The 15,705-nt window shown below is 52.1% G+C and overlaps 1 protein-coding gene across 2 annotated transcripts; it reads left to right on the top strand.

The window, feature by feature from the left end:
* The first annotated feature begins 1,005 nt into the window (after positions 1–1,005).
* Positions 1,006–14,821, top strand: SMTNL1 (smoothelin like 1). Of its 2 annotated transcripts, none has more exons than XM_032283367.1 (9): positions 1,006–1,122; positions 6,712–7,424; positions 7,497–7,598; positions 7,846–7,978; positions 8,091–8,142; positions 9,435–9,584; positions 9,774–9,888; positions 10,042–10,193; positions 14,160–14,821. In XM_032283367.1, the coding sequence occupies exons 2-9, from the start codon at positions 6,714–6,716 to the stop codon at positions 14,302–14,304; spliced, it is 1,560 nt and encodes a 519-aa protein (XP_032139258.1). In that variant the 5' UTR covers positions 1,006–1,122; positions 6,712–6,713; the 3' UTR covers positions 14,305–14,821. The 2 variants fall into 2 exon arrangements, with proteins under 2 accessions (XP_032139258.1, XP_032139259.1); XM_032283368.1 differs by having other exon boundaries at positions 7,497–7,568; positions 7,849–7,978; positions 14,160–14,461.
* Positions 14,822–15,705: the final 884 nt, after the last annotated feature.

Below are 15,705 nucleotides of genomic sequence, written 5' to 3'. Positions count from 1 at the left end.
TAGATCATAAAACACACAGAGAAAGTGAAGACCTGGTTTTTTGTTTTGATTTGTTTTGTTTCTTGAGAAGGAGTCTTGCTCTGTTGCCCTGGCTGGAGTACACTGGCACAATCTCGGCTCACTGTAACCTCCTCCATCTGGGTTCAAGTGATTCTTCTGCCTCAGCCTCCCGAGTAGCTGGGATTACAGGTGTGCGCCACCACTCCCAGCTAATTTTTGTATTTTTAGTAGAGACGGGGTTTCGCTGTGTTGGCCAGGCTGGTCTCGAACCCCTGGTCTCAAGTCATCCACCCACCTCGGACTCCCAAAGTGCTAGGATTATAGGCATGAGCCACCACGCCTGGGCTTGTTTTGTTTTTTCTTTGCAAAATGTCAGTTCAGTATAAACATGTGTTCAGGGCCTACTGTGTACCTGCCACTTCAGCTCATAATAGAACTCAGGAGTTTTGTATTTTGCAGACTCTGTCTAGTGATCTGTCAGCTTGCCCCATCACTTTTGCCCTCTCTGCCCCTCCCCCTCCAAATCTCCTTGTCCACCGTGAGCCCTGAGACACATCCCCTGTGTCGGCAGCTGCCCCACTCAGCCCCTCCTTAGCCCAGCCTTAAGCAACTGCTTTTGTCTCAGGACGAGGGAAAGGGACTATGTAAGGAACCTGGCGGTGTGGGCGTGAAGGAACCCGGGAGGCCTCGCCTGGGCTCTGGATGAGCAGCGGAGGCCAGGGCCATGCTCCACGTGGGTCCTGAAGATGGCTGTTAAGGTCTCTAGGGTTAGGAGAGTCCATTGAGAAGAAAGGTGACCACGGGACGGATGCTGCCAGGCTCAGGGCGGGAGGGACATGCCGTGATTGAAAGGTGCCACCTGTCAGATCTTCCACGGGAAATCCGAGCCTCCCAGTCTAGGGGAAAGTGTTGTACCAACAGGGCAGTAAACAATGCTCTTCAGGCAGCCCAAGCCTCTTGAAGTGGGGGTAGGGTGGGGTGGGGTGGAAGAGGGAGAGGAAGGGGGGAGGCGGGACCAAAGAGCTGGGGGCTAGAGGCCACGGGGCTTAAAGGCAGCCTGGAGTGAGGCTGCTCAGCTGGAGGAAAGAGACAGCTTCCGAGCCACAGGCAGAAGCCCCACAGGTAGGAGAAGCCCTGGGCCCCTTTCTAAGGGTCCCTCTCCATCTGCCAATTCTCCCTCCCACTTTTCAAGGGCCAGAGCCTCCCAGGAGGGCTCCCCAGTTGGAGAAATTCAGGCCCCTTTCTAATTCTCTCCACCGCGATGTCTACTCTTGTTAGATGCCAGGGTTCTCAACCCTGGGGAGCTGGGCAACCTCGAGATCACCTACAGAGCAGCCTGCAGGTGGCCATCCAAGAGGAGACCTCAGAGCAGGGGAGGGGACCTTGGGAGTCTCAAGAGTCAAGCTGGGTTGGGGCAGACTGTCTAAGCCAAGCCTGTCCAGCGCACGGGCTGCCTGTGGCCCAGGATGGTTTTGAATGTGGCCCAACATGAATTCATAAACTTTCTTAAAACATTATGAGATTTTTTTCTTTTTGCAATTTTTGTTTTAGCTCATCAGCTATTGTTAGTGTTAATATATTTTACATGTGGCCCAAGACAATTCTACTTCTACCAGAATGGCCTAGGGAAGCTAAAAGATTGGACACCCCTGAGATCAGCCTCTCCAAGGGAGGGCCTCTGGCTGGGTGGGGAAGGTGGAAGCCTTAGGACAAACGAATGACAGATGAGGCTGCAGTGGGTGGTGGATGCATCACAGAACATCCAGCGTTTATACTTCTAGGGGTTTGGAACTTCGGCTCCCGTGTCCCTTTCATCCTGGTCTACCAGGCGCGGTGGCTCACGCCTGTAATCCCAGCACTTTGGGAGGCCGAGGCAGGAGGATCATCTGAGGTCAGGAGTTCGAGTCCAGCCTGGCCAACATGGTGAAACCCCGTCTCTACCAAAAATACAAAATTAGTCGGGCATGGTGGCACATGCCTGTAATCCCAGCTACTAGCGAGGCTGAGGCAGGAGAATCACTTGAACCCAGGAGGTGGAGGTTATGGTGAGCTGAGATCGCGCCATTGCACTCCAGCCTGGGTGACAAGAGTGAAACTCTGTCTCAAAAAAAAGAAACAGGAAGACAGAGGGAGGGGAGTTATCTGCAGTGCTGCTTTGGACACATTGACAGGGATAGTGTGGAGGCTTCCTGGGGAAGGAAGGAGGAAGGAAAGTAGAGAGTAAGAAAGGAAGGTGGGGGTGGAGAAACGTTCATGAAGGACCTACTGTGCACCCAGAAGAAAGAGAGAGGAACTCCTCAGCTGAACCTGACTGCCCTTTTCAACTCGTGGGGTGCCCGCACTCTGGGCCGGGGCCTTTGGAGGGACACTGGGCCGAGGAGCTAGTGGGAGCATGTATTTGGTGTGAGTTGTGGAGTGGGAGTCGGGACTCTTGGATTCTAGAAAGGGCTAGGTTATTTGTCCTGTGACTTTTGTCAAGGGATGTCAACTCCCTGAGCCTCAGATTCCTACTGTCTCCCTAATGGGGCCAATAACCAATTCTGAAGGGTCAGAGCTAGAAGCCATTGAGAGAAAGCAGGGCCCTGCAGTGTAAGCTGTCAACGGCTGTAGGGCTGTGAATGCTGGGGGTGGGGGGTGGCGTTCTGGTTTCTCAGCATTTCTGAGCATCTTCACTCCTTTCCTATTTGTGACAAGCCTGGAGGGTGGAAAGCCGAGGTGATGAACATGCAGGATAGCTGAAGGGTGTGTGTGCGCGTGTGTGTGTGTGCGTGTGTGTGTGCGCGTGTGTGTGTGCATCTACCCTTCCCCTCCACCACCCTAAGTATGTAGCATGTAGACAGAAGGAAAGATGGTTAGAGAGGCCAGCCTCAGTGGCTCCTGCCTATAAACCCAGCACTTCAGGAGGCCAAGGTAGAAGGATCACTTGAGGCCAAGAGTTTGAGACCAGCCTGGGAAACATAGTAAGACCCCATCTCTATAAAAAATAAAAAAGAAAAAACTAGCCAGGTATGGTAGCACACAACTAGGGTCACAGCTCCTTGGGAGGCTGAGGTGGGAGGATCGCTTGGGTCCAGGAGGTGGAGGTCACAGTGAGCTATGATTGAACAACTGCACTCCAGCCTGGGCAACAGAGTGAGACCCTGTCTCTTAAAAGAAAAGATGACTGGAGCACTCAGCTATGTCTTAGCCAAATAGTGTCACACTTTGAGGTATAAAAAGGGCTTGTTATCATCCTACTGGCATTCAGTTCTCTCTGTCTTGTCTCACTAATAAATGCCCTCGAGGCTAGGTCAGGATCTTGCCCTGGCACAGGGCTGGGCATAGCCAACCCACACCATGTGAGCTGATGAGTGCTGAGTACTCATTCATGCAAAGCACACCTCTGAATCCTGTTTCATTTTTTTTTTTAAGAGGTGGGGTCTCACTTTGTTGCCCAGGCTGGAGTGTAGTGACTATTCATAGGCATCATTTATAGTGCACTGCAGGCTTGACCTCCTGGCCTCAAGTGATCCTCCTGCCTCAGCCTCCCGAGTAGTTGGGACCACAGGCATGTACCACCACACCTGGCTCCAAATATTTTCTAAGCATGCGCTTCATTAATCCTCCACCATCCCTATGGGATAGGACCTATTGTTAACTGCCGAAATCAAAACACAGAGAGGACAGATAGGCTGCTCAACGTTACACAATTAGAAACTCATGGGAGCAGGGATCCCATCACAGGAAGACATCAGAATCAACGATTTTCAGCACTAGTCCATGTCACCTTCCAAACAAGAGCGGAGAGCAGGAGGGGAAGGGGTCATGTTAGTCCAGCATTTGCCATGCTTTCTTCTGCTGAACATGGTGCTGCTTAAGAGAGTGATGGATGCTCCTCAGGAAAAACAAAGCAAAAAAAAAGAAAAAAAAAAGCAGAAAAAGAAAACTCATGGTCAAATAGGTTTGGAGAAAAGTGAGTTAAATGAAATTAATTTAAGTGAAGTTACGGTTTCTTAACTATCTGGCATCTAAAATCTACTTAAATGCTATTAAAGTTGTATATCCATTTTATTTTTTAATTTTATTTTCTTTACTGTAGAGACAATTTCATTATGTTGCCCAGGCTGGTGTTGAACTCTTGGACTCAAGCAATCCTCCTACCTTGGCTTCCCAAAATGCTAAATTACAGGCGTGAGTCACTGCACCTGGCTGAAATTGTATATCTCTAAGAGGGTAAAGAGTAGACTCTTTTGGCCAGGCAAGGTGACTGACACCTGTAATCCCAGTACTTTGGGAGGCCGAGGCGGGCAGATCACGAGGCCAGGAGATTGAGACCATCCTGGCCAACATGGTGAAAACTCATCTCTACTAAAACTACAAAAATCAGCTGGGTGTGGTAGTGCATGCCTGTAATCCCAGCTATTCTGGAGGCTGAGTCAGGAGAATCGCTTGAACCAGGAAATCGGAGGTTGCATTGAGCCAAGATTGTACCACTGCACTGCAGCCTGGCAAGAGTGAGACTCTGTCTCAAAAGAAAAACAAAACAAAAAAAAGGCCAGGCATGATGGCTTACACCTGTAATCCCAGCACTTTGGGAAGCTGAGGTGGGTGGATCACCTGAGGTCAGGAGTTCAAGACTAGCCTGGCCAACATGGTAAAACCCCATCTCTACTAAAAAAAAAAAAAATATATATATATATATATACACACATATATATATAAATTAGCTAGGTATGGTGGCATCCTCCTGTAATCCCAGCTACTTGGGAGGCTGAGGCGGGAGAATCGCTTGGACCTGGGAGGTGGAGGTTGCAGTGAGCAGAGCTCGTGCCACTGCACTCTGTCCTGAGCGACAGAGCAAGACTTCATCTCAGAAAAAAAAGAGCAGCCTTAGCTAGAGAAGATTCTTCCTCCCAACCCCACAGAAAACCCGTTCTGTGTCATGGGAGACCCTAGTTTTCCACAGAACACAGTGGGGAGAACCTGACCCAGATGAACACCATCACTGCTAGTGGACACTGAGACCCAGAGAGGGCAAAGGACTTGCTCAGGTCTCAGTGGAGACTGGAAGATGTAGGTCACAGCCAGCCCCACAACTTCGCGTCTCCCCGGCATCTCAGCTGATGTGTGTCCATCTCCTGGGTTCATCTTCCCTCTTACTTTAAGGCATTGCTGGAGCCACTGAACCAGGAAAGGGCTCTAGAGGGAATCGGGGGACAGTGTGAGCATCTTGACAAATCCCAGCCTACTTTTAGGAGATGGTGAGGGCATCGAATTCAGGAACCCCAGGACTCTGGGTAAGACCTGAGTGGGTAGTCGGAGCAGAGCCCTGCCCCTGTCTTCCTGCCTCCTGTCCTCTGCCCAATTACCCAGATGCCCTCGGTACTATGACTGAGAAAGATGGTACTGCCAACGGCAGGGGGTATTTTTAGTGCGTGACAGGAGTGTCCACTTTTCTTACTGCCTGAGTCATGCCCTGAGCCCTATTTGGGGATTGTTTTCTTTGTAACTACACCCCCAAGAACGCCAGGGGGATGAAGGCGCTAACCCGGTGCCCCCACACACCTGTTTTTTAGATCCTCCAGTATATACAGTACTTAGATAGGAAACTCCAAGTTAAGATGTCATAATCTCTCCCATGCTCTCAGGGAACAGTCAGAGGGTCAGATTGCCCAGCAGATGCCAGGGAGAGTATGGTTCTATTCTTCACTCAAGGAAATGCTTCCTTGCCCAGGCCCACCTTTTCCAAGAACCACAGGCTGGCAGAGCTGGCAAAGCTCCAGATGCCAGCTGGCCCAGGGGCCGTTTTTATACACCACCTCTATGACTTTGCTATATCTGCACCACCTATATTCCAGTTTCCTGAATGACTTCCTTTGAATCAACTTATTTTTAAATTCAGTAAATGTATTTTTAAAAGACACTGTATCACTGCTAGAAATAGAAACTTAATATCATTTGCCAGAAATAGAAAGTAACTGTATAAAAATAGATACAATGGAAACCAGTGTTAATCAATTCCATCTAGATACTTCTGCTTGCCTAGGCTCTCAGGGGGAAGTAACAATTGTTCCATAGGTGTTCTAGGATGCCAGTATAAAATTGTGACCAGGCACTGCTCATGCCTGTAATCCCAGCACACTTTGGGAGGCTGAGGCGGGCAGATCGCTTGAGCTCAGGAGTTCGAGACCAGCCTGGGCAACATGGCAAAACCCCGTCTCTACAAAAAATACAAAAATTAGCCAGGTGTGGTGGTGAGCACCTGTAGTCTCAGCTATTCAGGAGGCTGAGGTTGGAGGATCACTTGACCCCAGGAGGCAGAGGTTGCAGTGAGGCGAGATCATGCCACTGTACTCCAGCCTGGGCAACAGAGCAAGACCTTGTCTCAATAAATAAATAAATAATACAATAACATTGTGACCACTTCACTGGGTTAATCAAAAAGAGGCAACATGATGGAAAAGGCATTATGTGATTCAATGTTCTTTAAAGCCGAAGCCAGAACCTATAGAGAGGTGTGGGGTGAACACCATCCAATATCATGTCAATGTTGCCCAGCCAACCCAGCTTTAGGGAAGCGGTTCTCTCTCCTTCCTCCTTGGGTCCCATGTCCAAGTAGGAGCCAAGACTGAACCACGGACCTCCTGACTCCCAGGCCAGAGCTCTCTGAGGGTGGGGTCTTCACCTCATCCTGAGATGGGCATGAGTGGTTTGCTTGTCTTCTCTTTCCAGAGATGGAGCAGAAGGAAGGGAAGCCCTCTGAGGATGGGACCATCGTCTCCCCAGGTGCAGACAACCCTGAGATGTCAGGAGGCAGAGACCCGGCAGAGGAGACGAAAGGCGCAGCTGGAAAGGTCATCCATGAGGGGCCTCCCGCCGAGGCAGGAAAGCAGGAAAAGGCACCAGCCGAGGACGACACATCAGCGGAACTCCAGGGGGAAGCGAATGGATTAGATGAGGTCAAGGTGGAATCTCGGAGGGAGGCTGGTGGGAAAGAGGACGCTAAGGCTGAACTTAAAAAGGAGGATGGTGAGAAGGAACAGGCCACCACAACTTCTCAGAAGATGACTGGCAGGAAAGAAGAGACCAAATCTGAACCCAAGGAGGCTGAGGAAAAGGAGGAGAGCACGCTGGCCTCCTCCGAGAAGCAGAAGGCTGAGGAGAAAGAGGCCAGGCCGGAATCTAAGGAGAAAGCCGATGCCAACGACAGAGACAAGCCTGAACCTAAGGCGACTGTTGGGGAGGAGGAGGCCAAGACAGCCTCTCAGGAGGAGAGAGGCCAGAGGGAGGAGCGCAGCACTGAACCTCTGCAGACAAAGGAGGAGGCTGCAGACAAAGAGGCCAGGGCGGAACCACAGAAGGCGGCCGTGGCGGAGGATGAGGCTAAGCCTGGACCCAAGGAGCCCAGTGGGAAAGAGGAAGCCAAACATGATGCAAAAGAGGAGGCTGATGCCAAGGTGGAGGCTGATACAAAGGCGGAGGCTGATGCAAAAGAGGAGGCTGATGCAAAAGAGGAGGCTGATGCAAAGGCGGAGGCTGATGCAAAAGAGGAGGCTGATGCAAAAGAGGAGGCTGATGCAAAGGCGGAGGCTGATGCAAAAGAGGAGGCGGAGGAGGCCGTGAGTGAGGCAGGAACAGGGCAAGGAGGCTGTGGCATCTCCTGCTCTGGAAGCAAGCCCCCTCTGCTTCAGTCAGTTGGGAAAGTCCAGGCTTCTTCCTGCTGATTTCCTGAGCCTGGGGTGGGAGAGGGGGGCAAGGGGTGTAGCACTGTAATCCCAGGCTGCCTTTCAGATCTTTCTAAAGTCCTCATAAAGCCAGGGCAGGTGCTGTGTGACTGTGAGCCCACACAGATCGTGCTCATTCCAGGAGCCAGGCAGTCCCAGCGAAGAGCAGGAGCAGGATGTGGAAACAGGGCCCGAGGAAGGGGCAGGGGTGACTCCCAGCTCCCCCGAGGAGTGGCCTGAGAGCCCCACGGGGGAGGGGCATGCCCTCAGCACAGGTGAGTGAGAGCCCAAAGCCCACAGAATGCTGCAGCGGCCACCTGGGGGAGGGGCGGGAAGAGCATGTCCTGGATAGCCCCAGCTTCCCTCCCTCCTTTCCCTTTCCTCCAGATGTGTTGGGTCCAGACTCCGTAGCTTCTGGAAAGACCAGTCCTTCAGCCAGGTAATGTCAAACTCTGGGGCTCCAGCTCCAACTCCCCCTACCTCCTGTTCCCCTCAGCATCCACCATCGCCTCAGTCTGGGTCTCCCCCAGCACCTGATTTCAAGATATTCCAGGGTTACTGGCATTCAGCATCCTATTCCAGGCAGAGCCCAGGAAACCGAGGAAGCCAGAGGCATGGCTGGGAGCAGGGGCTCACGTCGGTAATCCCAGCACTTTGGGAGGCTGAGGTGGGCGGATCACCTGAGGTCAGGAGTTTGAGACCAGCCTGGCCAACATGTTGAAACCCCGACTCTACCAAAAATACAAAAATTAGCCAGGCATGGTGGTGTGTGCCTATAATCCCAGCTACTTGGGAGGCTGAGGCAGGAGAATGGCTTGAACCCAGGAGGCGGAGGTTGTGGTGAGCCGAGATCGTGCCATTGCACTCCAGCCTGGGTAACAAGATCGAAACTCCGTCTCCAAAAAAAAACAAAAAACAAAAACCCCAGAGGCAGGAAGGAGCTGGAAGGATACCTGGTCCACTTCCCATGCCGTGGCTGAAGTCTGCGCTTCAGCATCCCTAACCCTTCACAGGAGCTCCTTATCTTTCAACTGTTCATGTTTCCGTGGTGCTGGTCATCTATAACAGCATGATCGGAAAGCCTGAGTTTGGACAGTGGTTCTGCCAGGTATCAGCTGTGTGACCTTGGCCATGTCACTGAACCTCTTCTCATCTGCGAAGTGGGAGTAGCAATTGTATCTCCCTCGTAGGATTACTGGGAGGCTTCAGTGAGTAACAAGTGCAAAGCTCTTTAGCCCAGTGCCTAGTCCATGGCAGGTGCTAGATAAAATCATAGGCTTGTGCTTGCCATTGCACAACTTGTCATTAGAAGAACCTTCCATTATATGGAACGGAAATCTGCCTCCTTGTCCCTTTCGTAGGGAAAGATAACCAGTGAATAGTCACTGAGCATCACTGCATGTGGCAGGCACAGCTGGGTGCTTTACATTCACCTTCTTACATAGGTCAGGTAGGAAGAAGCGAAGCCAGGATCCAAATTCGGGTCAGACCTCAGAAGTGTCTTAGCTCTGCCCACATGTCCTCACCAGCGCATATGCTCCCCCAAGTTAGACTAAGATTCATTCTTCCTTTTCAATGCCCTCCCAGTGCTGGGCAGAGAATAAATGTGTGCCACAACTGCACACAGCCCTTTAGACAGCAGTGCCCACCCCCCAGCATCTCGGCCCCCTCCCTGTGTCCTGCAATGCTGGTCCTAGCCTCTCTTACGCTTCTCTGGACTTCTCCATACAGTGAGTCTTCACCCAGCGATGCACCCCAGAGTCCCCCTGAGTCCCCTCCGTCAGGGGAGAAGAAGGCCCCAGAGCGCAGGGTATCAGCCCCTGCTCGGCCCCGGGGGCTACGGGCACAGAACCGCAAAGCCATAGTGGACAAGTTTGGCGGGTAGGACGTGGGCCAGGGGCTGGGCTGGGCTTTCCCGTAGGAACCCAGAGGGTTGGTGGGAGGGTGGCCTCAGGGGCAGTGGAACAGCCCAGGTCAGGGGACAGACATCTGCGGGCTGGGATTCTCCCAGTGGGGCCCTTCATGGCCTCCTGCTCTCTGGCTTGGCCTTGCACCCCTCCCCCCACACAGGGCAGCGTCTGGCCCCACAGCCCTGTTCCGGAACACTAAGGCAGCTGGGGCAGCCATCGGTGGTGTCAAGAACATGCTCTTGGAGTGGTGCCGAGCCATGACAAGAAAATACGAGGTGGGCATGGAACAGAGCTGCATGGGTGGGGCAGGGGTCCAGGGAGGGTCTGAGGGGTGCAAACCCCAAAGGGTGGGAGAGTGGGAAGGGGGCCAAGTCTAGGCCGTCTGGCTGAGGCTCACTGAGGCCCCATCTGTGCCCTGCCTGCCATAGCACGTGGACATCCAGAACTTCTCCTCCAGCTGGAGCAGCGGCATGGCCTTCTGTGCCCTCATCCACAAGTTCTTCCCTGATGCCTTTGACTATGCAGAGCTGGACCCCACGAAGCGCCGGCACAACTTCACCCTGGCCTTCTCCACGGCAGAGTAAGCCACAGCCATGGGCTGGCAAAGCCAGATGGGAGCTTAGGCAAGGACTGGATTTACGGGGTTGAGTAGTGGGGCCACTACATTGATGCTGGTGCCACACATTCATATATCCAACAGACACTCCCTCTGCCGCCCAGGCTGGAGGGCAGTGGCTCAATCTCAGCTGACTGCAACCCCCACCTCCCAGGTTCAGGAAAGTCTCTTGACTTAGCCTCCCGAGTAGCTGGGATTACAGGTGCATGACCCCATGCCTGGCTAATTTTTGTATTTTTTTTAGTAGAGATGGGGTTGCACCATGTTGGTCAGGCTGGTCTTGAACTCCTGACCTCATGATCCACTCGCCTTGGCCCCCAAAGTGTTGGGATTACAGTTGTGAGCCACTATACCTGGTCAGACACTTTTTTTTTAGAGGGCTAGGCACTGTTTCAGGCCCTGGGGATACACCAGTGGGTGAAACAGACAAGAATCTCTGCTTGGGTCAAGTGCAGTGGCTCACACCTATAATCCCAGCACTTTGGGAGGCCAAGCCAGGAGGATCACTTGAGGCCAGGAGTTCAAGACCAGCCTGGGCAACGTAGTGAGACCCCCCCATCTCTACAAAAAATCAAAAAATTATTTGGGCATGGTGGTGGGTACCTGTGGTCCCAGCTACTAGGGAGGCTGAGATGGGAGGATCACTTGGGCCCAGGAGGTCAAGGCTGCGGTGAGTCATGGAGCCACTACACTCCAGCTTGGGTGACAGAGCAAGACCTTGTCTCGAAAAAAAATAATAATAAGTGATTATTTTAAAAAATGAAAGGGAGGGGCCGGGCGTGGTGGCTCAAGCCTGTAATCCCAGCACTTTGGGAGGCTGAGGCAGGTGGATCGCGAGGTCAAGAGATCTAGACCAGGCCGGGCGCGGTGGCTCAAGCCTGTAATCCCAGCACTTTGGGAGGCCAAGGCGGGTGGATCACAAGGTCAAGAGATCGAGACCATCCTGGTCAACATGGTGAAACCCCGTCTCTACTAAAAATACAAAAAATTAGCTGGGCATGGTGGCGTGTGCCTGTAATCCCAGCTACTCAGGAGGCTGAGGCAGGAGAATTGCCTGAACCCAGGAGACGGAGGTTGCGGTGAGCCGAGATGGCGCCATTGCACTCCAGCCTGGGTAACAAGAGCGAAACTCCATCTCAAAAAAATAAAAAAATGAAAGGGAAATTGGACATCTGGACTTACAGCTCTAAGTGAATATCAGGAGGGCAGGCAGCTCTGCCCTGATCAAGTGCTCCTGGCCTGGAGGGTGTGAGCCACTGTCCTCCTGCAGCTGCTTGGACTCTGGTTCCAAGCCAGGCAGAGCCACTGGAAGGTGGGAGGAGAAATCAGATGACAATGACAGGCCAACAGGAGGCATCAGGGAGCTGAAAGGCCAGGAGGCCATGGGGATGTGTGGAGAACGAGGGAGGAGAATAGAAGCTGAGGTGCCTGGGTTTGAACCCCGCCTCCTCCTCCCTGGCTCTGTGACCCTCTCCAGCTGACCTAACCTCTCTGGAAGCCTCACATCACAGGGCTTGTTGTGAAGATTAAGTGTGAAGAAGACAGAGTGTCTGCCACTGCCATCACACCCCACTGCCCGTTCCATAACTCTCCTCAGATTCCCACAGAGTCCGGGTGTGAGGGCAGGGCGTGGCCAATGCCAAAGCCCTCAGTGGCGGGGCCCTTCCCCACTCACTCCCCAGGCTCAATGGGAATGAAGGTTTTTCCTCTGCCATACAGAAGGACAGCACCCTAACCCACAACCGTGGGGCACTGCCTTGGCTGCAGGGAGCTTGTCCAATTCCCCAAAGTCCTCCAGTGTGTGTCCTTCTTCCCACGGCTCCCAGTCTGGCGTGGATTTTGGCAGTCTCAGCCCCAAAGGAGGATTTCCACTGGGGCCCTGGTTTCTCCTATGCCAGCACCTATGGCTGGCTTTGGTGGGCAGGGACTGCTGAGACCCAGCTCCAGAGTAAGGATGCCAGAGGCATCAGGCCCCCGGGTTGAGGCCCAGCTGCGTCACTCACTTTGGCCTTGGCCAAGCCACCAAAAACACTCTGAGTCTCCAGTTCCTCTTCTGCTGGCTGAGGATGGAGGGAAGGAGTCTATGAGAACGTCCAAGGGGAAGCATCTGATAAAGCAGGAGGTTGGCATGAGGCCCCAATACTGATTAACTCAGCAAAGCCTGTAGTGTCACAGAGCCCCAAAGGGCAGCTGCAAAGTTAGAAAAAGAGGACCTGTTGCTAAGTGCCAGCAGCTACTGAAACTCCAACCTCCTGCCTCAGGTCCTTTGCACAAGCTCTTTCCTTTCCTCAGATGTGCATTAGACTTACTCTCTTTAAGAGGCCTACCCTGAACAGCCTATAAAAAATACCACAGCCGAGCGTGGTGGCTCACACCTGTAATCCCAGCACTTTGGGAGGCTGAGGTGGGTGGATCACCTGAGGTCAGGAGTTCAAGATCAGCCTGGCCAACATGGTGAAACCCTGTCTCTACTAAAAGTACAAAAATTAGCCGGGCGTGGTGGTACATGCCTGTAATCCCAGCGACTTGGGAGGCTGAGGCAGGAGAATCGCTTGAACCCGGGAGGCAGAGTTTGCAGTGAGCTGACATCATGCCACTGCACTGCAACCTGAGCAACAGAGCAAGACTCCATCTCAAAAATAAATAAATACATCTACAAAAAATAAATAAAAATGCCAGATCTCCTCCAACGTAAGAACATGTCCTGTCTCCCTCCCTGCCTTATTTTCCTCCTTAGCACCTCTCGCCATCTGATGTACCATCTACTGTGTGTGCTGATTACTCTCTCCTGCCACAAGAATTTCCATGTCATGAGAGTGGGGAAGTTTTGGTTTTATTCACTGGTAAATTCTCAGAGCCTAGAAGAGGGCCTGGCACATAATAGGCTCCCGATCAATACACAGAGACTGAATGAATGATGCTCCTGGAGATACGGCAGCTGCAAGACAGGACTCTGGCTAGGATTTGGTTTCTGTCCTTTTTCTTTTTGCCTGTTAGTTTGTTTTTGAGAAAGAGTCTCACTCTGTCGCCCAGGAGTGCAGTGATGTGATCTCAGCTCACTGCAACCTCTGCCTCCTGGGTTTGAGTGAGTCCCCTGATTCAGTCTCCTGAGTAACTGGGAGGACAGTCACCCGCCACCATGCCCAGCCAATTTTTGTATTTTTAGTAGAGACAGGGTGTCACCATGTTGGCCAGCCTGGCTTCCAACTCCTGACCTCAGGTGATCCACCTGCCTTGGCGTCCCAAAGTGCTGGGATTACAGGCGTGAGCCACCATGTCCGGCCCCTTTAAGTTCTTTTTGAGGGGCCTGGCCTAACAGAAGCTCCCCGGTTCCAGAGGACAGATACACATGCATGTGAAAGTGGTGGGTTAATTCAGAACTAGAGACCAGAGTGTCCTGCTCCCACGTGAGGACAAGAAGTGCAATGAAAATGTGGCTTTGGAATCAGTCCCAGCTGGGTTCGAGTCTTTAATTTTTATTTTATTTTATATTTTTTTAGAAGCTCCCATTCTCCAAAAAGTTCTCACTAGGTTGCCCAGGCTGGTCTCGAATTACTGAGCTCAGGGGATCCTCCCGCCTTGGCCTCCCTATGTGCTGAGATTATAGATGTGAGCCACTGCGCCTGGCCTAAAACTCATTATTGAAGAATTCATTGATGTTGGCTCTGGGGTTACCTGTCTACATCCTCTGACTTACCTATATCACAGCTAAAGGAAGCCACACAGCACCTGGCCTGGGTTTGTCTTGACTATGCTGGGGCCTCAGTTATCTCATCTGCATAATGGGACAGTTGGCTTAGCTGATTTCCCAGCTCCAACATCCTAGCCCATCCTATGGACTTCATCCTTGCTGGGCTACCCGCACCCGTCCCCTTGGCTCCCATTGCCTCCACCTTTGACCTCTGCTCCTCATCCCACTCCATTCCTTAGGAAACTGGCTGACTGTGCTCAGCTGTTGGACGTGGATGACATGGTGCGGTTGGCCGTGCCCGACTCCAAGTGTGTCTACACCTACATCCAGGAACTGTACCGCAGCCTCGTGCAGAAAGGACTGGTGAAGACCAAGAAGAAATGAGGAGGTGGCTGGCTCTGTGGGCAGAGATGGGCAGCGCGCCTAGCTCACCTGCCGTGGCCTGGAGCCTCCCTTCTGCTCCAGGGAGGTACCAGAGCCAGGGGCTCAGGCAAGGACGTGTGATGCTGATTTTAACTGCATTAAAAGTGCTTTTGTAAAACCCTGTCTGGCCCCTCAGTGCTCTCTCCATACTTGGCCCAGGAACCTCTGCACTCTGGGATAATCAACTCTTGCCATAGGGGTTTCCTTACCTGCTGAGATCTCAGCGACTGTGCAAGGTGTTTGGGAAAGGACAATGGCCTGGGTCCCACCACTAACAAGTTGTGTGACACTGGGACATACAGCTAACCTCTCTGGGCCTCAGTTAACAGTCTGAAAGGGAATAATGAGAGTTCCAACCTTATGAAGGTGTTGCAAGAGTTAAATGAGATGATGAAATGGGCAAAAACCTTTGCCCAGTCCTGCCACTCAAGTGGTCAATAATCGGTCGCCAAAAATAAAAAACAAACTTACATTTTGACTCTATCTTTCCCCCTTTCTACACTTCTTCTCAGGTTAGGGGACTCCAGGGCAGGAGCTAGAGAAGATTCTCTAGAAACCAGTGGGATCTGGGTAATTTTCTGAACTCAAAGACACCCCATATTTCTGTCTCTGAAAAGCCAGCAGTATTCCAGGAGCTTACAACAATTGTGACCAGAAAGTTCTTCGTCTGGGTTAAGTTAATCCCTCTATCTGGCTGAAGCTTTGGCTTGTTTTTATTTTTCCATTGCTCATGAGCTACAAACCCCTGGGCTGATGACAATTTCCTGCTAACTATCCAGTTTGGCTTTATCAGCCATTTGGGGCATGTGTGCTGATGAACGCAGCTCATGAAAAAAAGAAAAACAAAATGCAAAACACACCCCAGCCATAACCCTGGCACGCCTGCAGGGGTGTGCATTGGCAGAGTGAATCCAAGCAATCCACTGAAGTGCTCTGGGCCTCCTCCATTGCCTCGTCTTTAAAATGGAGATGTTGGCCGGGCACAGTGGCTCACCCCTGTAATCCCAGAACTTTGGGAGGCAGAGGCGGGTGAATGACCTGAGGTCAGGAGGTCAAGGCCAGCCTGGCCCATATGGTGAAACCCCGTCTTTACTAAAAATACAAAAATTAGCCAGGCGTGGTGGCAGGTGTCTGTAATCCCAGCCACTCGAGAGATTGAGGCAGGAGAATCACTTGAACTCAGGAGGCAGAAGTTGCAGTGAGCAGAGATCGCGCCACTGCACTTCAGCCTGGGTGATGGAGTGAGATGCTGTCTCAAAATAAGAAAGAAAGAGAGAGAGAAAGAAGAAAGACAAAGAAAGGAAGGAAGGAAAGGAGGGCAGGAGGAAGGAAGGAAAGGAAATGGAGATGTCATCCCTGTGG

This window comes from Sapajus apella, unplaced genomic scaffold (genome assembly GCF_009761245.1).
Source record: "Sapajus apella isolate SASKATOON/1434 unplaced genomic scaffold, GSC_monkey_1.0 scaffold14, whole genome shotgun sequence".
NCBI classification, from domain to species: Eukaryota; Metazoa; Chordata; class Mammalia; order Primates; family Cebidae; genus Sapajus; species Sapajus apella.
Note: the sequence above shows the minus strand (reverse complement) of the source record. Positions and strands in the feature narration are given on the sequence as shown.

Coding starts and splice junctions, on each gene's coding strand:
- SMTNL1 (XM_032283367.1), top strand. CDS start 6,714: ATGGAGCAGAAGGAAGGGAAGCCCTCTGAGGATGGGACCATCGTCTCC. Junction 7,425..7,496: donor AACATGATGCAAAAGAGGAG/GCTGATGCCAAG, acceptor GCAAAAGAGGAG/GCTGATGCAAAGGCGGAGGC. Junction 7,979..8,090: donor GGGGCATGCCCTCAGCACAG/GTGAGTGAGAGC, acceptor CCTTTCCTCCAG/ATGTGTTGGGTCCAGACTCC.